Source organism: Molothrus ater, chromosome 1 (assembly GCF_012460135.2).
Source record: "Molothrus ater isolate BHLD 08-10-18 breed brown headed cowbird chromosome 1, BPBGC_Mater_1.1, whole genome shotgun sequence".
Lineage (NCBI taxonomy): Eukaryota > Metazoa > Chordata > Aves > Passeriformes > Icteridae > Molothrus > Molothrus ater.
In genome coordinates this window covers 106,305,303-106,327,960 of record NC_050478.2, presented here as the reverse complement: position 1 = coordinate 106,327,960, position 22,658 = coordinate 106,305,303, and the positions used below count along the sequence as shown (strand labels likewise).

Genomic DNA, 22,658 nt, shown 5'->3' with positions numbered 1-22,658 from the left:
TTCTTATCTGTCCTATATACTGAGTGAGTGACTCATTCATATGTTAAGTCTTGTCAGCAGATTAGGGATGATTCCTTCTTTATTTCTTCTATTCATACTGTAAAATTTTCAGGGCAGAGGTAATATGTTTATATGTATACCTGTCTAGGAAGGTCTAGAGATCCCCATCTGAAATGTTGTTAAAATACAAATAAGAAATAGTTTTGGTGCTTTTTTGAGAAATATCATGTGGTAAATATTTGCTCATTTATATAAAAGTAAAAGCTATGGATTTTCCACTTCAAATACTTTTTTGCTGTGATGAGTGATGTTCTTGCTTTCTCAAAGCCAAGGAGTCTCATTTGCAAAGCAATGCTTGGTCATGGAGGTGGAAAATTGCTTAGAGAATCTTCAGAATGCTTCATTTGTGTGTTTGAAATGTGTAGGAAGTGCCAACAGAATGTTTATGCTCAAAATATAGCTGCCTTCCATTTCTCTTGGTTTTGAGAGTTGTTGCTATTGCTGTTGGGAGTTATTTGTGTAATTAGATTTCCTATCTGCTGGAATGAAGGTGCTACGAGAGAGGGCAAAGAGATGAACTAACTTACTGCATAGTAAATCAAGAGAGAGCATTACAGAAAGGATGAGTGTTCTACCCTTTAACTTGTGTAATGGAGGCAGAATTGAGGATATCTATTTCATAGTCTTCTACTGGATTGACTTTTCATATTCTGGTTTTCTCTGTGAATCAAAAAAATTACCCCAAAGCCTGGAAGAAAGGATATGAAAAAACAGAGCCTGAAGCTGTGTCACTTCTTCCATAAGTGCTCAAATCTTTACCCAGGACAGAAATGGAAGCTAACAAGAGGTAGATGGGTGGGTCAAGAATGTGAAGAACCTGGAGACAGTAGAGCTGAGAGAACTTTAAATAGGAAAGATGGCTCAGACTCGACAGCTCTATGTAGATGATCATATATATCTTAGAACTTACCTCCAAAATGGTGTGGGCTGAAGAACCCATTCTGTGACACTTTTCTGTATGTATTTACACACAAAGCCATGCACAAACACACAATCTCTCCTTTGTTGTTGCTGTGAGCTAGAAGATGTCCTCAGAAGGACTAGCAGAACCATGAAGCATGACTGTGCTCAGAGCTGATAACACTTTGAAAACCATTAGTTTGAAGCAATAGGTTCATTTTACTCATGGTTTAGGAATCCTTTGTGCTGCCTTGCTAAACTGTAATTCAGAGGGGTTCCATGTCTGCCAGTACCACGGCCCAACAAGCTGTTGTTTGTCAGAATGATTGCAGGATATGGCAATTACACATGTCATTTCAATTACAGGGGCTTACAAAGTATTTCACAAGTTGTGGAAACCTGGATCTTTAAGGTAATGTGTTTTCCTAGTGTTTCATAAAGAGAGATGACTGTGATGTAGGGAGCTCTGCATGATCAGCACGAGCTGGGCCGCTCCTGGTTAATGATTAATGATTTCTCTTGCAAGATGAGCCTTATTTATTGTTGGTAGCAACAGCATGTGGTTATTGATAGTTATACTGCTAACTGGAACACTGAATTAGTTTTAAACACTGTATTATCCAAGGGTGATGACTCAGCCCTGGAAAAAGAACCCCTAATTACTGGCACAGGTGTTAAGAGGAAATATTAGTCTGTGTTCATGTGGAAAGCTACATGGTTTGAATCTGTCAGTATCTGCCTTTGTGACACAGTCTCAAAAGTGTTCAGCAGCTGGTGGCTTACCACAGGATGGGAATGGCTGAGTACCTTAAACACCTTGGAACCTTGTGCTAATCCCATGTGCATGTTAGAACTGCAGCCACACAATAGTAGTCTTGGAATCAGGTGGCATTGCATGTTCACAGTGTCTGTAATCTGCAGTTTTCTTTATGGATGGAGATGTTGACACTGCATGTGATGTATATATACATGCATGGATAAGTTTATTTATTTCAAAACCATTTTCCATCTCTGGTTAAAGGATCTAAATTTTGATCAGTCTCACTTTATCTTCACTTTAAATGAAACTCCTACTGACAGTAGCAACAGAATAATGTGTGGATCCTGTGTAAATGAATATGTTGGTTAATTGATACATAATTTATTTGTGTTCATAAAATTATTACTATATTATCTTTATAATGTATATAATTATAATATAATGTTTTACCTAATATTAACCTTATTATGTATTATATAAATAAATATAATGTAACATTACAGCATAACTGAATATTACTGTTTAATGTACTAACCTTTTATACCAAATGAAGTGCATTGCTAAAAAAAAACCACCTTTTTTTCTTTGCCTCCTCTCCCAGTGACCTCGACCAACAGTACATCAACTACGTATTCAGGTAAAATGAATAAGTCTTTGATACACCAGAGCTGGTTTTATGTGGTATATGTTTTCATTTTCAACCTTGGCTTGTTGAAGAAACTCATGGCTACCACTACTTAAATGCATTTATTTAGCAGGACATTCACTGAAAGAACAGTGCTAAGCTGAATGGCTTAGCAGCTGAATTTTTTGGCTGCAGTTGTAGATGGACATGCCAATATACACCTGAGGAGGTAACGAAGTGTTAATTATGAATTTTTAAATCACCACGTGCACAAGTGATCTATCACTTCCAGAAATAATATTTACAGAGTAACTCCCTGGTAATACCCCACTTCAGAAAATAAAACTTGTACAAAATTGCCAGAAGAGGAGGTAGTGATTACAAAAGTACTGTGTGCAAAGAACACGAGCAGTAACTGATTGTTCAGAGTGCCATTAGTGGGATTGAGTAATTCTGACTTTCAGTTGTTTTTCTGGTTTGGAGATAGAAGAGTGGCTTGTTATTTTGTAGCTGGTGAAATAGTCTGAGTCGCTGACCAGATCCCCCTGCTTTTTTAAATCCAGTCTGAGTCACTGACCAGATCCCCCTGCTTTTTTAAATCCAGTCCTTTCTTCAAAGAGCCACAAACCAGGACATTCGGTGTACATGGCTTCTGTTAGGTTTTTGTGAGGCTTTATTTCAAGCAAGGCGTCTAGAGACTTGATTCAATTTTCTTCCATCCAAAATCACATCTAATATGTGCCTCTTTTCTTGGGTTCACACCTAAGGTCACCTTTGGGAACACAAAGTATGAATAATAAATTCAAAGAAACTCCTTCTGTGGTCAGAAGGAGTGAAAGAGGGAGCAGAAGTTGGGAATAAGCATAACAAAAGTGAAGTTGTGCCAGTCTATTTGATTAGATGGATATGTGCTCTTGTCTGGCCACATGAGAGATCCTTGATAAAAGTACATCAGGGACACCAATGTATGACAGTTGCTTTCCTTCAATTCCCATTTGTCTTGTGAGCATAGTCAATATGATAACACTGTGTCTCTTTCTGTCTTAGTTCAATTAAATCTCCTATATCTGTAAAGAAGTCATGCAGGCCTCTGCTTTTGCCTTTATGATTCACCAGGGCCTCATTAATGGACAATATCTGGATATCAGTTTGCTTGAAGTAGGCTCTTGTTTAAGTCAGTTGTTGTTTTCCATCTACTATGAAATGCAAAGAAAATCAATTTTGCACAAAGAGGGTAGGTGTGTTTATTGAAACTTTGGAAGAATTAGTAATGGAATTTGCAAATATGCGGCCACATGCAGAAATAACCTATGAAGTCTGGAATGAGATGTAGCTACCTCTCTGTGTTGAAGGGAAATCATGAACCAAGCAGTAAAATCAATTGATTTTCATTTGGCAGCTGCCTGACTGTCTCTCAGTTGTCATTTAGTTGAAAATTGTATCTAGGCCTGAACCTTTAAATTTAGATTTTGGCCAAAAGTCTCACTTTTTCAGCTTTGATTGAAAAGTAAGGGCTGGGCTGTTTCTCTGTTAGTTCATGATTTTGGCCCTTTGAAGTCTGTGAACTTGTGTCCAGCAGAGAGCAGGAGTCCCACATTGCATGAAAAGTATGATAATTTATTTGGAAGCTTTTGAAAGGGACAAACTTCTCATTAAGGAACTGTGAGGTGCAGCAGTATATGTCTCTAAAACTGATTTTTTTACAGAAAAGAAACTAACAAACAATCCAACAATGGATTTATGCAAATTGGAAGATGGCTATTTTCAGCATCTGTTTAAGAGCAAAGATTTGTTATCAAAGATCCAAAGTTTTTCCCCAAGAAGAGGCTTAGAGGTCAGCGTAGCTAACAAGATGATGGTGCAAAGCAAGTTGCTGGAAAGCAGGTGGCTTAAGGGAGGTGGCAAACTGGATGCTTATTTGTTTGGTTTGGGTCTGTGTATATCTGTATGTCTGTGTGTCTGTATGGGTATACATTTCTGTGTGTTAGAGAAGTTCACAATCCATAGCATTTGGATCTCATCTTGCCTAGGGAAAACAAGCAGTACCATGGACAATGGGATAAGTGACATCTGAATTTTTTTAGAGTTTTGTTTTGTCAAAATAGCTAATGATGTTTGAAAGGGTGTAAAGTTTGGCAGAAATTCTCTCCTGGTCTGCAACCACCATGACATGTCTCCTCCAGTGTCTAATGGGGCTGGAATCCTGCTGCAGGAGGCACGGGCAGGGTTTGCCTCTGTGTGAGACCCCTGCACATGTAGTTATCTCAGAGACCACTGCCACTTCCCAAATCTGGATGAAGCTGTTCAGCATGTTTGAGAGCTGTGTGGAGATATGTACACCCAGCTTTACTGCACAAACTTGATTTCTGTAGAAAACAATCCAAAATACTTTTAAATATCACTGACTAAAGGAATGTTCTCTGCATGAGCACTAACTCCTCACAGGCAGCTCTGGGTCAGAGTTACTGTAGACATGGATTATCTCTGTCAGAGGGTGCCCAGCAGTAACTTTTGTGATTTAGAAGGTGTTAAGGCATATGCTGCTTCTTCTTCTCAGGCCTTCTCAAGGACTGTTCTGGCCATGACCGGATCACAGTTCCACCTCCAGGACAGTTTAATGTGTATTGGAGGTCTTGTCTATACAAGCATGATTGTATGATTCTATGATTTATTAAAGAACTTGCTAGTGTGGTATCAGTGCAACTTTCTCCTCCTAAAACTATTATCAATTGGTTTTTAAAGCTCTTTATTTCTAACCTAGATCAGACATGCAGCTGTGTGGGCACAGCCAGATAGTGTTTAGAATCATCCAATCTTTTAGGTTGGAGAAGACCCTTAAGGTCATTGAGTGCATTAACCAAGCACTACCAAGACCACCACTGAAGCTTGTCCCTAAACCCTACATGTCTCTAAAATACCTCTAAGGATGGTGACTCAGACACTGCCCTGGGCAACCTATTCCAATCCTTGATTCCAAAGCCTTTTAGTGAAAAAATTTTTCCTAATACATAGGAAAAATACGTAGGATTATGTTCAAAGTGTTCATTATGTTAAAAATGTTCATGTTATTATGTTCAAAGTATTTCTCAGTTCAGTATGAAAGCACAGTTGTACTCTACTGAGTGTAGAGACTGCCTGCATGAAACAGATTAAAAGATCTGCCACAAATTACTGGATAGAATACTGTTAGAATATACAATATGTTAGAGCAAAAATAAATAAATAAATAAATAAATAAATAAATAAATAAATAAATAAATAAATTTATATATATATAAAAGAGAAGGCTGTGTTGGATGCTTCCAGAAGTGCAGCTGAAATGAGCAGTCTCCTAACATATGCTGTCCTTACACACCATGCACTAGTTCTTATTCTGAAATCTGGAACAGTTTGAAAGAAAAGAACACCCTAAGTAAATGTATATGAATGGGAACTTTCCAGAATCAAACAGATCTGAAGAAATATTTGCTGATGTTGAAATCTGGCATTCTTCTCACTTCATCACTTCCAACATGATTATTCAATGGTTTTGAAGAGGGAGCCAGGCCAGGAACAAGTGTAGGAGGGAAAGCAGAGCTGTGCTATGCAGAGAAGGGAGGGGTAATGTTGCTTCTCAGTGCCCAGCCCCATCCAGTTCATCTCTCTCCCTTGTGTTTAAGCATCTGGGGCAGGGAGGAAGAGAAGAGGGTCAATGTACTTCCAAGATCCTGTCTCTAATCCTCCAATCCTCTTGATCCCACCCCCTTTCTTCAACTGCAGTATTGTATTTCTCTGTACTCTGACTTCTGCTTTAGTGTTCTACTTCACCGTGGTTTTTTTTCTCATAATCTTATATTTTCTTTTATTCCTTTCTGTTCCCCCACTTTTTATCAAAGGGGAGCCAGATTTCTCCCCCTTAGCTAGTGAGGGGTAGCATGAGAGGAGGAGCAGTAATGCCTGCCTGGCATGTTGAGGGAGACATAAATGTCTTAGAAGCAAGTTGTAGCTCCTCTTGGGGCTTTCTCCTATGCTGAGGCAGGTAGAGGTACTTTACTTCTTGTGAAGAACCTGCAAGAAAGTTTCAATGCATCCCAATACCATCTCTGTCTGAAATTTGTTCATAAAGGCATGCCTAGATGGCCTGGCAGCCATTGGTGAGGAGAAAACAGATACAGGAAAATTTCAAATGGTGAATAAATGGCAAAGTTATGAGGTAAAGGCTCTACTCTATGCAGCAAAACTACATCTGGCTTCTGGAAGAGCTGCTAATCTGTCACTTTTGTGAATTAAAAATGCTGCAGTAGATTTTCTGCAATACGTGAGAGCAGCTTTGCAGGCATAAATTGCTTTTCTTGCTGACAAAACCTCTTTTTTTCAGAAAGGAAACCACGAGTGACCCAGCCCTCAGTATTTAGTACAGGGGGGGAAAAAGAGAGGAGCAGAAAAATCCAGCACATGGAATTTGTTTTTGCTGCAGCCTCATATCCATCCAGGCTGTCCTGCTAGAAACCTCTGAATCCCTAATCTGGTTTTACAGCATCATCGTGTCTTTTTTACAGATGCTTCATTCAGAGCATGGCTACAGAGCAGCTGTAATGCCATCTAATCCATTTGCCTTAACCTGCCCTGCACTTCACAATGAAGGTTTTGTTTTCTCCTGTTATTTTGTTTGGACCAAAACCTGGGATGTCTGTTAGGGTTATCAATTCCTCTTGGTTGCAGAAGGAAGTTTCTCTCTGACTATTTCCCAATCTCAGTGGGTTTTTGTTTAAAATGTAATAATTCAAAAAGTAAGTGGAGAAGCATGGTTTAGCCCTACCTCTCACCACTGTTGATACAGTTCCACTTTTCCTGTCAGTCTCCTATTTTCTCTGTTATTCAGTCAAAAGCAGTAGACCTTTGCTTCCTTTTCTCTCTTTACCAGGAAACCAAGGAACTGAGGCTGTTTATTGTGAATTACTCTTGGCATCCCTATACAGGGAGAGCATCCATGTGTGGGGAGGAGGGTAGGGCAAATTACCTATTGTAAGTGATCTGCTTTGCCTTGTTTAATGCCTTTGTGGCAATAACATCTTTTAAAACCATGTATTAATATTGAGAATGTGAACATACTGTACCATCTGATGCCTTTCAAAGACTTATAAAGTGTGAAGCCTAAAATACCTGCCTGTCTGTCCCTCATAAACCCCTTCCTCCTTCAGCCTATTGTGTTCCACAGCTGATTTCAGTGACAAGCTTTCCCCCAGGGCTTCCTTGGCCATGGGATTTCCATGCTCTTTGCAGTTCCTTTTGCTGCAGGTGATTCTGTGACTGATGCTGGGGTCAACCAAAGCTTGCCAAGGGCAGGTCACCAAGCATGGAAGCTTGGTCCGGTAGAGAGCTGGGACCAGCTGTGAGTGAACAGGTTTGGAAATGGTAGCTGTGTTAACACTGGGAAAGGGAGTTGGCCTGGAACGCTTGAGCATTCATAACATCAATTAATGTCTTTTTACCTCTGTAAGTGCAGTGCTTGCTGCTTACCAAGAAGCAAACTCTTGAGATACTATTTCCTTCTTCTCCCACTTGTCCTTACAGCTTGTCATGGATGTATGTTGTTGGTAACTGGAAGAAGCTGTAGCTCTACAGACATGCATGCTTATCCCATCTCACAGCACCCCAGACTGTTTTTCTAGCCCTCTAACCTTAGAAGCGATTTTGAATGAAAAATGTGCAAAAAAAGAAGAAGAGAAATTTACAAGAAGAATCTGTAACACTAAAAAAGGCTCTGTACAACCTATACTAAAAATGCAAAAAGGTGAGGTCTTTGAAAGACCTCAGAAAACCTAAGTGATAATAATTCAGATAAAGAAGTGGTCACAGCTGGTTTTCTTGTTCACTTGTATCTGGAAAGTGTGAATAATTTGGGCTGGTACTTGGTTTTATTTTCATGTGTTTTTAAACTTGTACATGCAATAATAAGCATAATATGGAGCAACAACCATACATTGCAACTTTGGTGGTTTAAAAATGGGACAGCAGGAAAAACTTCTTTGCTGGGAGGGTAGAGTGCCCCTGGGAAAGTTACCCAGAGAGGTGGGGAATCTCTGTGCTAGTAGGTTTCTGAGACATGCCTTTTTTAGACAGAACCAGAGGGCATCATCAAATATTTGTGATAGTCCTACTTCAGGTCAGAAATTTTATTAGGTGACCCCAGACATTCCTTTCCAATCAACTTGTGTTTTCTTTTAATTGGTATTTATGTCTCAGTTATTCTACTTAACTGGAATAAGTTTCACCATGGAAAAACAAACACAAAAAACACAAAGCTGTCAATTTATAGTCTTCAGCCCATGTCATAAAATTCTGTAGTATCCAAATATATTTTTTTTTTTTCAGTGTGGTGCTGTTGGCCTCTGCATCCCATCCAGCAGGTAAAGTCAACTGAGTTCTTCCTTTCTTAGGTTTCCATGTTGCTTTTGCTTTCTGTGCATGTTTTTAGCAACTGAACCCTTAGGATTTTAGCCCTGAATATGACCAATAATATGTTATCATGTAGGAAGAGGAGAGAAGGGTATATAACTGGTGTAAGTTACATGATATTTCCCAATACCATTCTTAGCTGTCCCATGCAAACAAGCAGTATGGGACTGACAACAAAGAACAGTTTTTGAGGTGGTGCATGGTAAGAACAAGGATTCCCTAAGCCACCATGTCCTCTTCAGAGCAGTGTCCCAGCAGTCCCTGTAAAACTGAGTTTCCTTCTCTGCAGTGCTAGTTCCTGCAGTGCAGTGCCCAGTGCTATGCAGAGTTTTTATTTTTTTGCTTTCCTAACAAGGACCCCATTCCTTGGGCCCATAGCAGGATTTGAAGTAGCAGCCCATCAGGTGGTAAAAACTGAGAAATTTTGTGGTGGATAATATTCCTACCTTCTGGTGTGTTCATAATTAGGAGGGTAAAGGTGATCATCTGTTGCTTACATTTGTTCAGCCAGAAACACAAAGAAGGAAGCATTTAAAGAAACATAAATTCTCCCTTTTTCCTGGTGGTGCAGATTGTGTATATAGGAAACCCCCACCAGGATAGACATACATGTTAAGTGAAACAGTTCTGCATTTCAAAAAGTGAAAGATGGAGCTTCATGTAACTCTGTAGAGCCTGAAGGCCAGAGAACTCCTGGAATTGCCACCAAGAGCACCCAAGCCCAGGTTCCTGGAAATGCAAGTACTCAAGAGCTCTACTTAGACCTAGCAGAACTCTTTGAACCTCTCAACATGCTCTGTGTTTCAGAGTTCAAATGCCAGAGGGGGAAGCAGCCACCATATGTCTGTGTTTTCTGTTGTTTCAGTAGAAGCTATCACATGCTGCACAGTAAAAGAAGTGGATATGATACATGTCTGTCCACTGGCAACTGCTGCAACTTGTTCCTTCTGAACACTGGAAAAGAATAAATACTCTTAGGTGTCCCTTTTCCCTTTTTCAACCAAAGGCAAGAACTGGCTAGAAGCAAGGTCAGAGAGAAATCATTAAACACGCCAGAAATGTGGAAAGCATCATAAATGAAAAGCCAGCCAGCTGTAAAGGCTCAAAGGAATGTTAAACTAGTAATGTTCATGTAATTGCTGTTGCATTGCTTGTAACAGTGGGTAATTTTTTTTCCCACCTACTGAGTGTATTGCTTTGTCTCAGGTGATCTCTTCAGTGCCTTGGATTTTCCATTCCTGTACTTCTACAGGTTTCATAGCAGCTGCTGTGCCAGGTAACCTCTCTATATAACAGGTCATGTAAATATTTTCAAAATAGGAGGTTCAATTGACTTCCAGCCTATACTCTCAGTTAAAAACTTTGTAGCATGTAAAGCCTTATTTATACTAGTTTCTGCTGCCATAAGCCAGTAGAATTGCAAAGAATAAACCTTTGCATGTCTGTGGATATGCATTTGATGGCCTGAGATTCAAATGTGCTAAAAGTACGTGTATCCTTGAGTGAGTGCACTTGGACTGGGAGAGTTCCCATTCACCAGTAAAATAATGTTTACCCAATATAGCAAAGCTTTGATACGTAGCATCTCTCAAATGCTTCTGAAGTCAGATTAACCCAAACTTGCTGTTTGCAGCAATTACTAAGTATTAGTCTTCAGCAGTATATGGGTGTACATGGATTTATTTGCCTGTACATCTTGTGATTTGGCAGAATGCTGTTTTGGGTAAAAGGGAAAAGCTTTAACAAGCATTCCATTATTTTCAGTAGCAAAAGTTCACTGCATATTGGCATAATTCTCACAGGAAAACATAAATATGTTTCCCATAGATCTTAATTTTTTTTAATTCCTGTCTTTCCCCCCCAGTCTTTTACCAAATTAAAGTATTTTTTTTAAGAGGGGGAAAAAGATATTTTCATTCTAACTAATGGCAAAAATATTTCTTGAAAGGCATTTTCTGACTTGTATCTGGATTTCCTGTTGAAAGGGTATATTGGGAATGACTGTTAAATAATTTCTAATGTATATAGGTTTTTGTTATGTTTTTCCAAGTGTGGTCTATCCACACTACAAGTAACTCGCAATTAGGTATTCTGTAGGTAGGTGAAATCTATTTTTCTTGAAGGTGAGGTCTAACTGCAGGCTCTAATGGATATCAGTCTAGCCCAGATATTCTTCTCATTCACTTCATTTACCTCTGTGGTAGCTTCCCACTTCTGTTTCCATTGGCCCACCTTCAGTACATGTGTAGTAGGTAGCACTGTACACTACAGGAAAGGGAAAGGAATGGTTAGATGGAGAAACAAACATCTCAGTTGCTCTCCTACATTTTATAATCGAGTGTCTTTGTACATATGTGGGATTTGAAGGAAAACCTATGCAATGTAAGGTAAGGGCAATTCATGCAGCTAAATCTACTGCCTCTGAAAAATGTCTGAAGCATCAGTAGTAATGTGGAAAGTGCTCAATTTATTTAATGAAATAAATTGCTGTTAATTGTCACATCAATATTTTAGGTCTTATAATTTGCTGTTTCACTTTTTTATCTCTTGAGTTGCACTAAATATCTTCAAATCTTCATGACTGAAAGCCCTTCACAGCAGGGCAGAAGATCTGAAATAAGCTACTGGACTCTTAAAAAAGTATGGGCAATGTTGTTTCATTGAACTCATTCATTTCTCAGAGTGGAATGCTCTACTGCTCAGCACTCCATCCTCTACAACAAGTTGCTGAGTTTAGGCTTATCTTTTGTCATCAAATCAGCATCTGCTTCCTTGGCTTCAGACTTCACATGCATCCCAAACGATCTTGTGTTATGGCTCAATGCAAAAATTCTCAATGCCTTCTACTCTGACAAGTTATCTTACTCTGCTCTTTGGTGCCTGTATGGACATGCAGCTGAGCTGGAACTTGGCCACATGTGTTGCACAGGAACAGCACTTGGCTGATATACTGGAGCCCAACAGAGAACTTCTGACCTGAGGAGCCACCATTTTCTACCCTTCCTGCTGCTGTAGGGAGGGGACCAGCTACATGGCACCTCTATCCAGAACCCTCTGTGAATACCAAGGCACTTTTGCTTCACCACCTGTCTGCTGTGTTGATCCTATCTCCTTTTCCATGCAGCTCCCACAGCACTTTGTAATCTCTTATGCCTCACAGTGATTTGTGCCTTACATATTTTGAAGTCCCTTTCTGTTCCCTGCTTGCTGGATTACACCATTCCACTGGTTCACAATTAGTGGGTTGTATATATGTTACAAGTGAAACAAAATCCAGAGCCAAACCTCATGAGCTCCATAAAGTCTGTTGAGATGTGGAACAAAATTTCCTTAAGGGTAGTCTTGGCTACAGGAGTTCTGTGGACTGCTGTCCTATAAGACTTGAGAATCAAAATTCTCTTAATCGTCAGCAGAAAACTTTGGAGTATCCTGTTCCCAGCACTACTGAGCCATCTATTTGTTATACAGTGGAGATGTATTTGACTTCCTAATTGGAATTTTGGCTTCATGAAGTTTAAACAGCTTAAAAGCTTCAGGCAGAAACTTTCCAGTGGTTATTTTTTCAGTTCAAGGCTCTATGGAGGTTGAAGTGAGTTAGTTGCCAAATATGTGTGGTTCCTGCTGAAATTAACATTGCTGTTATTCAGAGCCATTTCAATGCCTGAAGTTAATATTTCACCTCATGTTTTCAATAATCTCTACTTTTCTGATTATGCAAGTGCATTAGACACCAGCCATAAGAGTGTCAGACTTTATTCAGATTCTAGTCCCTGACTGAACAAAACACTAGGTGTACTGGACATAATGTAAGCCTCTTGTCCACCAGCTTTCCTTCTCCAAATGGGATTAACACTGCAGTTCTTCATTAGGAAAACCAAGATGTCTGTAAGAGATTGTTTAGTTGAAGTTAAGAGATTTTATTAACAAGCTTTCCCCATCCTTTGCAGTGGACTGTTGGGATTCTTTCTGATGTTGCACACAGTGAAGCTAAAAAGCAGCACAACCTCGGGGCAATATGCAGCCTGGAGTTTCCTTGCAAAGGTAAGAGAAAGACCCTCACAGGAACACAGTGCATCTGTGCATCTCCTAGGAGAACTGAGGAATTTCTGCATCTCTCTAGTTTCTCTTGCTATTCCTCCTTGATGCTTCCTTGGTCCTGTTTGTGCAATCTGCACATACAGCTGTGGCAACAAATTTCAGGTGTGTAATATCCCAGGATCATTATCTGAGATAAAATGCTGTGTGTAGACTGAGCCTAATGGAACTGGGATGATTATTGCAGCTAAGGATTTGGACTATGGCATCCCAGTAATACAAACCTATACTTTCCAAAGTGTTTTGGAGAATACTTCTATGAGGGTGTGCACCAACCATTTTTGCACACAGTTTGCAGTGTGTCTTTCCTGTGCCAACAGTTACAGTTAATTCCCTGAAGTTCAATACCAGAACTCTCACTGTTTTTGTGGCAGGAGAGAGCTGAGGATGTCATTTGCCTTGACATTACCAGGGCTTTTGATGGTATGTCCCACAATATTATTATATAAAAATTAGAGTACTACAGTCTGGATGGGCAGACAACTAGATGAATAAAAAATGGTTGGAGGATCATGTTCAGAAGGTAGAGCTTAATGATTCCTTCTCTGACTGGAGTCTTGTGACAAGTGGAATGGCACAGGCATCTGTCTTGGGTCCTTTCCTATTTAACATCTTTATTGAAGAATGAGAAATAAGAGTATGCACTCACATTTTCAAGGGACACCAAACTGGGAGGACCTGTCAATAACACTGGAGGATAGGGTTGCCTTACAGAGGGATCTGGACAGACTGGAGGAATGGGCCAACAGAAATCCTAGAAAATTCATCAAGGACAGATGTGAAGCCCTGCACATGGGAAGGAAGAGTCGGTGGCAATATAGAGCCTGAAGGCTGTATAGTTGGAAAGAAACTCTGTGGAAAAGGACCTGGGATTTTGGTAGACAGCGAGAAGGACATGATTCAGCAGTGTGCCCTGGCAGCTAAAAAACCCCAAAATATCCTGGGCTATACTTATAATAGGATAGACAGCAAATTCATGGAAGTGATCATGACCTTCTCCTCAGCACTTGTTAGTCAACATCTGGACTAGGGAGCCTTGTTTCAGGCACCTCAATACAGGGAAGATATTGATAAACTGGAATGAGTTTGACAGAGGGTTGCCAGGAAAGTCAGGGGACTGGATCACTTGCATTTTGGGGAGTGGCTGCTGGATCAGGCTTGTTCAGCCTGGAAGCGGGACATCTTTGGGAGCACCTAAGAAGCAGAAGCCACCCAGTAGCTATGGAGAAGTCATCCAGAAGACAGATCCAGGCTATGCACAGTGCTGTGTAGAGTTGTGTTAAGTAAACAGAGAGGTTCAGATTAGGTATGAGGGAAAATTTTTTCACCCCAAATACAAGTCAGGCAAGGGCACAGGTTGCCCAGGAAGGCTGTGCTGTTTCCGACTTTGAAGGTTTACAAGACCCAACTGGATAAAGACCTAAGTAACCCAGTCTGAGCTCCTGAGGTCCATTCCTTCTGGAATTATCCTGTGATCTGGGGTCTGGCTGTACTTGATTTAAGCTATTAACAACTCAGTTTTTAAATTATTGGTGGTGAATGCAGTCAAAAGAACTTCTTAGACTCCTTTTCCCTGCTTAGATTTTACTTAGTCTAGTCACTTTCATCTAGGTCGTCTGAAAACCACAACCTTCTGATGTGGTTTGTGATCTCACCTTTCCTACTACAGTGAATGAAGCTGTTACATTATCACCCTCCCCACCCCAAACCCTGGATTTGCATAATATGCTTCTTTAGAAACTGTAATCAAATGAGTTTGGTTTTTGTGGGGATAACAAGAGTGGACTGATATGACTTGGTTTGTGCTTTGTAAGCTCTTCCCCACTGTCCAAGTCACATAGAGTTTCTCACTAATTTGAATTTCTTCCAAACATTCTGAGTGTGCAGATTTTTTAGCTTTCTTCTTACTGCTTCATAGCAAAGTCTAAGATCTAAAACTTGCTCTTGAGTCTTTTGTTGTTGTTGTTGTTGTGTCTTTTTTTTTGTTTTTTGTTTGGTTTTTTGGTTTTGTTTTTTTGTTTAACATTCTGGGTTGGAGATTGGAATAGCTGGCTCTGCTAGTAGGTGTTGTGAATGAGGGTAAATGGTTTTACATGTGGTATTTATGACTTACTGAAAAAAAAATGCACAAAAATGTGTTGTGAAATATATTTTAAGCAGATTTGGGTCCATCCCAGATGAAGTGGATCAGAGCCATAAAGTCTGGATTGGATCAAAGTTTTCCCAGAGTTCAAGGGTTTCTAGATTTGTGGGGATTTGGCCATCTCTAGACATAAGTGATATGAAGTTTGTTCTAGCCACTGTTGTCAATGAAATTATGTGCCTTCATAGCAACTTAAAGCTTGTTTCTCTGTCACTGGAAGAATTTAATCTGTTCTTTAGCCTTTAAAGTGCATGCTTTTTAATGTACACTGTTTAATTATCTTGCTTGGAAGGTTTTTGTAACAGAGCAATTAGTCCTTTTCCTGTTGTAGCTTCTAACCCAGTGCTCAAATTATGTCTTATCTTGAGTTTGAAGAGGGCAATAATAATGAATACATGAGATCTGTCTGTAGCACTAATAATTTTATCAACACTAACAGTTTCCCTAAGTCTTCCACTAGTGTTTTAAAACTTGCTATGTGACTTATTTTAGGGTTCTACCATACCCACCTAAGGACTCATGAGGAGCATGGAGGAACTGCTGCTCCAAGTGCTGAAATGCAGTTGATTTGGGGTTAAAAGTCAGTGAATGCTTGAAAAGTTTGGAAGCACCATACATCAGTTTTAGAACAGGGATCAAAGCAGAGACAGACACAGACAGGCAGAAAGCAACAGCTGAACTGGAGCTTGCCTTAAGGGTAGGGGCTGATCTACTGGCTCCCAAAAACCCAAGGAACCTTGTATCTACAAGGAGCTATAAATTTATGTACTGTGTAGTTAAGATTTGAGTTCCATCTGTCTGATCATCAATACTGCTTCCTGCAGGTGTTTGAAAATGGTTTAACTGTGTCCTGATCCAGCTCAGCATTGCCCAGGTATCACGGCTGTGTCAGTCACATCTTAAATCATTGTAAGTGCAGAAAAGCGGCATTTAACTAGCACTGTAAAAATCTGTTTAAGTCTAAGTGTCTGGCTCCCTTGAAAAAAAAAAAAAACCGAAAAGGAAGGAAGTTAATATGGATAAAGAATAAAGATAGAAAGTATTTGTATCTGGACTTGCAGAATGGGATCCAGTGGAAAAAAAAAAAAACACCTCTGGTCACAACAACAGCTTTGTGTTCCCACATGAGCATTTTTCTTGGATTGAGTAGTGCCCTAGATCATCCTCCTAATCTCTCAGACTGACTGGAGTTTTCACCAGCAGTTGGAAAGGAGCAGCGTTTGAGGCCAGAATATGTTTATCTTGCAAATGAGCCAAGAAAGGAGAATGCTGCAGTCCTCAGACAGCAGCACAGGCCTCCAGGGAGGTGCAGGGAATCGGAAAATCTGTTTTCCATTTGGATGCTTTGTACCTATGTGACTGATGAGCTGGGGCTGAGATCGTTGTCACAGCTTCATTTCCAATAAATTAACCATGGGATCTGACCGGCTCTGCTTTGCACATCCAAGGACACATTCTTTGTGAAGCCCACATATTTGGCCTCCCTACCCTCTAATTTTTCATTCACTTAAAAACTGGAGCTGGGTCGTAACTTGTTGTTATGATCTTTACTTTGGCTGTGGCAACTTAATCAATGCACGAGGTTTTTAAATTATTTCCTGTAATGATTTCTGGCAGCTCTCATGTTAGGGCATTGCTTTGCACAGAGACAGATGAAGCACAGGTTTCATCTGTGTATAAAGTCCTGTGTGATAATTATAGTGACAAATGCTCTCTGCACTTTTTCTGTGAAAGCAAATAGTATATGTGTTAGTCATATCTGTATAAATTCCTGAGAAATGCAAAAGAAATCAGTGAAGTGATCTGTATAAAAAAAAAAAAAAAAAGGTTTTTAAGAAGTCCAAGAAATACAAAATGCTTTGTCATAGCCTTGCACAGATTTAATCCCCGGAAGAGCAAGGATTTGAAGCTGTACTGAGATTTCTTGTTTTAATTTGAAAGCTGTGCTTGTATCCTGGGTCATGTACTGGAAAGAAAAAATTGGAGATGCTCATATATACAGACAGAAGCATCTGGTGAGGATGGTAATGAGCTCTAACAGTGCTGTCAGTGAGTTTGTTTTGATTAAGGTTGCCAATCTATATCTGGTGATGAAGCCTGTTAGGGTCTCTAAAAGTTAAGCAGCAGAAATGATTTAAATCATTAACAGAATGGAAAAATTCAGCAAGACACTGGTAACTTATGAATTTGTATTCCCATATCGTGTTAAGTGTTATCCTAAAAAACTGGTAGTAGGGAATTCAGCTTGTTTCCAGTAAGAACCTATTGAGGAAGCTTGTTATAAACAGGAAGAACAAATGGGAAGGTCAGTGGATTTTGAATTCTCTTTTTCTTCCTTCCTCACCTGAAGAAAGGAAATTCAATAACTGAAATTAAGTTGCATTGAGGTTTACTGATTTTCCTATGCATGGGTTGGAAGGAAATATAGAATCATCGGATCAGGAGTATGCAACCATGTTCTATATAAACATCCCGGGCACTATTATGTAATCTATAATTTATCTGAACAGTGTTGGAGGCTCCCTAGTACATAAAAGCATCCTCTGACAGCTCCTTTGGTTCCTTGTTTGTTAACTTTAGATGTGTATGCCCCAGGTCATCCTGTGTTTAATGTGGGCTGCCAGACATTGCGAAAGCAGCTTTGCAGGAGTGTCTGAAAGCATCTCTTATCTGTGGGTTCTGTGTACCAACTGTACTTATACTCCAGCAGGTTTAGTCTTCTCCCCAAATGTATAATGGCTGTTCAGAATCCCTCCTGCTATTCAGAATGACTCCTGTAGTCTTGGATTTTATATTTCGTGTCTGTGGTTTTGCTTCTTTGCTCCCCATGGTGTCTTGAAGAGAATGGATAGACTAGATCCTTCTTCATGTCAGTGCAAAAATAATTGATGATATCCATCTTAATGGTTGGAAAAGTACTGATATTTTTATTAAAGCAGAAATTCTCTTTTTTCTGCTTCTCATAAAATGGAGAGCCACAACTGCAGGCCTTCTGGGGCTCCTAGTCTTGTTATGCTCACTGCACCTCTCTTCACATATAGCATGTCACATGAGAATTTTATCTGCTGTAATTCTAGGGGCAAACCAGCCAAGAGAAATAAAATGAATTCATGCTTTTCCACATTGTTGCAATCTTAAAGCTGCTGCCAAAACATTTGCTTCAATTTGTATACATCTTAATTCCTTTCTCACTGCTGCTTAGCATGCAAGTGCTAGAAAATATTCTGCTGAGGGCTATTTACTTGCAGGAAATTTATAAAAGAGTCCTGCCATGGGTACCTTCTGTAGTAGATGTCTCTCCCTTGCTCTTCTCTGCCTTAATGGAACAGGATTCTGGAATTTAAAAACCTGTTTAAAAATTTTATATGAATATCATAACTAGAACAAGAATGTGTTTGGTTTTCTGGCACTTGTGCACTTGGTTATATTGTAGACTGAAGTAGTGTCTTCTTTGCATGCTGCTGGCTCAGGAAAAAGTGACAGTGAGATTCTTGGCTGAAAATCCCATTTCTTTCTTGGCTTGGACCTCATAAAGCTTTAGGCAAAAATGTCATAAACTCCTGTTGAAGTTCCATAAACACAGCTCGTTTTCATGCAGCAAAGATCCTGCACTTTGTGCAAGACTGTCTCAAGATCTCTGCTCATCCAACCTGGGAAAACTGTGCAGCTGCAAGCCAAAACCCTGTGAGAGAGGGAGAATTGTGTCCTAGACCTATCTGGACTCCACTGGTAGGAGCTCTTTGTGACAACAGTGTGCTTAGAAGTGCATCTCTAATCTGAGAGAGGAAGATTCTGTGACCCTGAAGTTTACAAGGATTCCAAGAAGGGGTTCATAAAAGTAGAACTGAGCTTGTTCCATCTACATACCTTGTGCACTGTCATGCGTGTGGATGTGCACACATACAGGGATAAAGACAATTAAAAATGGTAAAAATCCTTATTGCTTTCTGATTGGTCCTCACTGTATGAAATATGTACATTTATTCTTGCTACATATAGTTGATTCCTGTGAGTCACCATGGGGACTATGCAAATACCTTGGAAAACAAAATGTGTTTCTCAGCTGAGCTTCAAGCAGAGAAGGCAATCAGTGTGAACTTCATTGCATTGTTAGGGTCTGTAAAAAAGACTAGTTGCTGAAACCTTAAAAATACCGGTTTTAGGGTAGTTTCCATGGAGACAGCTTCATAGTTACATTGTAGCAGCCAACACTAATTACAGCATATAATTACTGGGGAGACGTCAGTCTCCATAACAACTTCATTGTGTGCTCCATGGCCACTAAGCTCAGTGACACAGGCTCCCTGGGGCGCTGTTGCAATTTAAGGAAGCTGTCTTGTAAGAACAGCTGAGACTTGTTGGAGATTTTGAATTGCCAGGTAATGGAAAATTTTAATATTGTGAGGGTGGTGTAAATGGCTGCAATTGTGTATCCACTGAAAAAGCCAGTTGCACCGCTTTTTGGGCATGACATAGTCACACAAACTTATGACTCAGGGGTGGTATCACAGAACAATTTTTCAGCTTTGCTTAATATAATAAATCCAGTCTCAGCAGACATTAACTTTGAGCCCTAAGAGATGCTCTGTAATAATTTGTTTCCTTTTATCTATTATGATATCCATTTGAAGTGTATGTTTGGTACTGGCATGTTCTTTAATGTAAAGCTAAAGGCAGAACAGTGAGCTAGGAGTATGTCTTTGGAAGATACTTTTTCATTCCTAGCCTTGACGAACCATCTCTATATGCTTGACAGTACAAAACAACAGTTCAAAAGGAAATTTTTTTGAATCTAACAGAATTTTGAATTGCAGAGAATGCAGGTTTATTTGTTCCTCTGCATAATAGATTGCTAGTCTCCCATGTTTTTATTTAGTCTCCTGGAGTTACTAGCATATGGAGAGCTGAGGCTGGGACATGAATCATTATTGTGACAAAGAGAAATCAAAAGAATGAGAACTGTTTTGGAAGTCATTTCCGTTGCTAATGCACTGATGTAAATGCCAAAATTACATGGGAGAACTGTGCACTCTGTAACATGCTAATGTAGAAGGCTCCCAAGCTAGATAAGGCTGGACTTCCAAAACCAAGAAAGATATAGCCACATTCTTCTGATTTGCTGGTTCTCTGTTCTTTTCAGAATGTTCCCTGTTGATTTTTAAATACCTTCATGGGTGAAATGTCTCCAGGCTGTCTCATAAATCTTGAGCCTTGACCTCTATGATAGGCACTGGATGTCACACTTCAGGTGGCTTCCTTCAGAAACTTCAGATGCTGCTCTCTGAAACAGGTCTCTGTCTTCCTCTTCCTCCCCAATTCATACCAACTCTTTGCCAAACCTCAAGTGCATTCATTTCTCAGTCCAACTCCATACACCTGTTTAAGGATTAGATTTTGATTTTCAACAAAGTCAGCAACCAGCCATAGAGCTCTAGGGAAGGCACACTAAATGGATTATGTTCTGTTCCTGAAATATGTGGTACTCAGGGAAGTCACATAGGCTTCAGACAATGTCAGGAGGTGGCAGTGGGCTGTTCTTGACCTTTGCACAGCCAGCATGGAGAGGAAGAGGGCAGAGTCCAGCTTTCTCTCTATGCATGTTGCTGTGTATGGTTGTTCTAAGAGACCAGAGGGGAATGGACCTGCCTTGCAGAGGCTTCCCCAACTCTTTTTGGAGGAAATGTTTGGAGTATATTCAGCTATAGTCAGTTCTGTCACTGTCTTCCCCTGCATGGGACGCACAGAGACTGCTGGGTGTAACCTTGTGACATTGCTCATAATAGGCATTGCTCAAAATTGATCAGCTAAATAAATGTTTTTTAAAAAATACTTTTTCAAGTATCACATTTTTTAAAGCTTCTGATGGAATATTTTGATCTTTTGTAACATTTAATGGTTAGAAAGCACTGGAAAGGCTGTCATTTTTAAATGGAAAAATAAAACCTTAAAGAAAATCAATTCTTCCTTGCAGTCCTTAGCATAACAACAGTAATAATAGCATGTCACTTTCTTTCCATTACATCATTACTAAAACAGTATAAACACACCAAAGAATGGTAATGCAGAGACTGTGCCTCTGTTATTCTTTTTTCGGTAGTATGGAAAGGGGTCAGTAGAGAGATTTAGTTATCTTCTCTGGGAATTGTTTGTTTATGAATTAGGTTTTCCCAAAGGAGCTGTGAGAGTGGAAATACAATAGGAAATGGACTTCATACATGCATAGAAATACCAAAACTGTAAGTGTCATCTGGGAGAGAGGCTGATGGAAACTTGCTATTTTTGCTAACAGATTTTTAAAAAAACTCTTGATTACGCATTCCAAAGTTTCCTATGCTATTTTGATACTGCTGATATCCTCCACAGAGTTCTGAATTAGTCATGACAGAAAAATGTTTTACATCTGATAATGTTGACAAGGAACATAGGCAGTTCAGGTGTGTTTATAGATCTTAACAATGGAGAATTGCATTGCATTTCTTTTCACTAAAATATTCCCCTTAAGCTGGGCATCCTCGTTGGTTCTCACAGCCCCCTTCAGCCTTTTCAGCAGCATTTGGGTTTTCCACACATAAGAAAAGCAGCATGTACAAGGTTTGTTCTCTTGTAGCAGTGACACTGGGGGCAAGGAGGGATTTGAAGATGCACTCAAGAAATGCACAGATCTTGAACTGATGACAGCCTCAGTCTGCAATGTTCAGCATGAGACCTTTGGGCAATCTGGCATGGAAAGAGCAATGTCTGAGAATGTGTGCAGCATCCCACTCAACACCCCCCTCTATGGTAAAGGGCTCCACTGATGTGATCAGTCTTGGGCTAGTCCCCATCTGGATCTTTGGGCCAGTTATGGCAGTGATTTCAGAGTGAACAACTGGGTGGGCATTCACCTGCCTGAGGCCTATATGGAAAAGAAAATTTTGTTGTTGGATTCCCAGGTTGCTCAGGGAGCATTTACTGCTCTCAGGCTTCTCTGTTTTGTGAAGGTTTTATCTAATGTACACACTGTCTGCTGGAACTAGCTTTTTCATTTCTCTTGGATGCCAGCTGAGCCACCACTGAGCTGATGCTGTGGAGGTCATGGGTCACCTGTTTGGAAGTGCATCCTCTCCCACAAGACAGTTATAGCAACCATTCCTGATTGATGCCCACTCATGGGCATCCAACACTTGGGAAGAAGATAGGCATAGGCAGATGCTGAGCTCATTCCTTCCTAAGGAGCCAGCTCCTTTCTTGCCAGATATACATAGCAAACTGTCAGTTTGGCTCTTAAATTCACCACTTAAGTGTGACAATGAAAATCATGGTTGTTTCATCTGGATTATCTTCATGATCTCATGAGATGAAGAATAACTTGGAATGCCAGCAGGCTAGCTCTTGCTGAGCTTAACATAAAATAAAGTGTATTTCATTGTGGTATTTTGCAGCAGCAGAGGGTTAGTACAGCTGACTGCTGCTCAAAACTGAAAATCAATACTTCTCAAAACAGATAGAAAAAGTAATTGTTTTACACAGTGTACCATATTATTGATCAGTAAAATTCAGTGTCTGAAGGAGAAGATAATACTGAGACTGAATAAAAGTAAGGAGATATTTTACAGGCTTGGATCTACTTAAAAGATCCAAGGTTCCAAGGGACTGAG

General features: G+C 39.9%; 1 protein-coding gene across 1 annotated transcript in view; it reads left to right on the top strand.

Annotated features, from left to right (window-relative positions):
* TMEM241 (transmembrane protein 241) overlaps positions 1-22,658 on the top strand; it is a 55,078-nt gene that overhangs the window by 17,641 nt on the left and 14,779 nt on the right. The window contains exons 9-13 of the mRNA XM_036379136.2: positions 1,327-1,372; positions 2,322-2,357; positions 8,700-8,734; positions 9,990-10,059; positions 12,731-12,824. Coding sequence (XP_036235029.1) covers positions 1,327-1,372; positions 2,322-2,357; positions 8,700-8,734; positions 9,990-10,059; positions 12,731-12,824 — 281 coding nt within the window. The remainder of the gene's footprint in view (positions 1-1,326; positions 1,373-2,321; positions 2,358-8,699; positions 8,735-9,989; positions 10,060-12,730; positions 12,825-22,658) is intronic.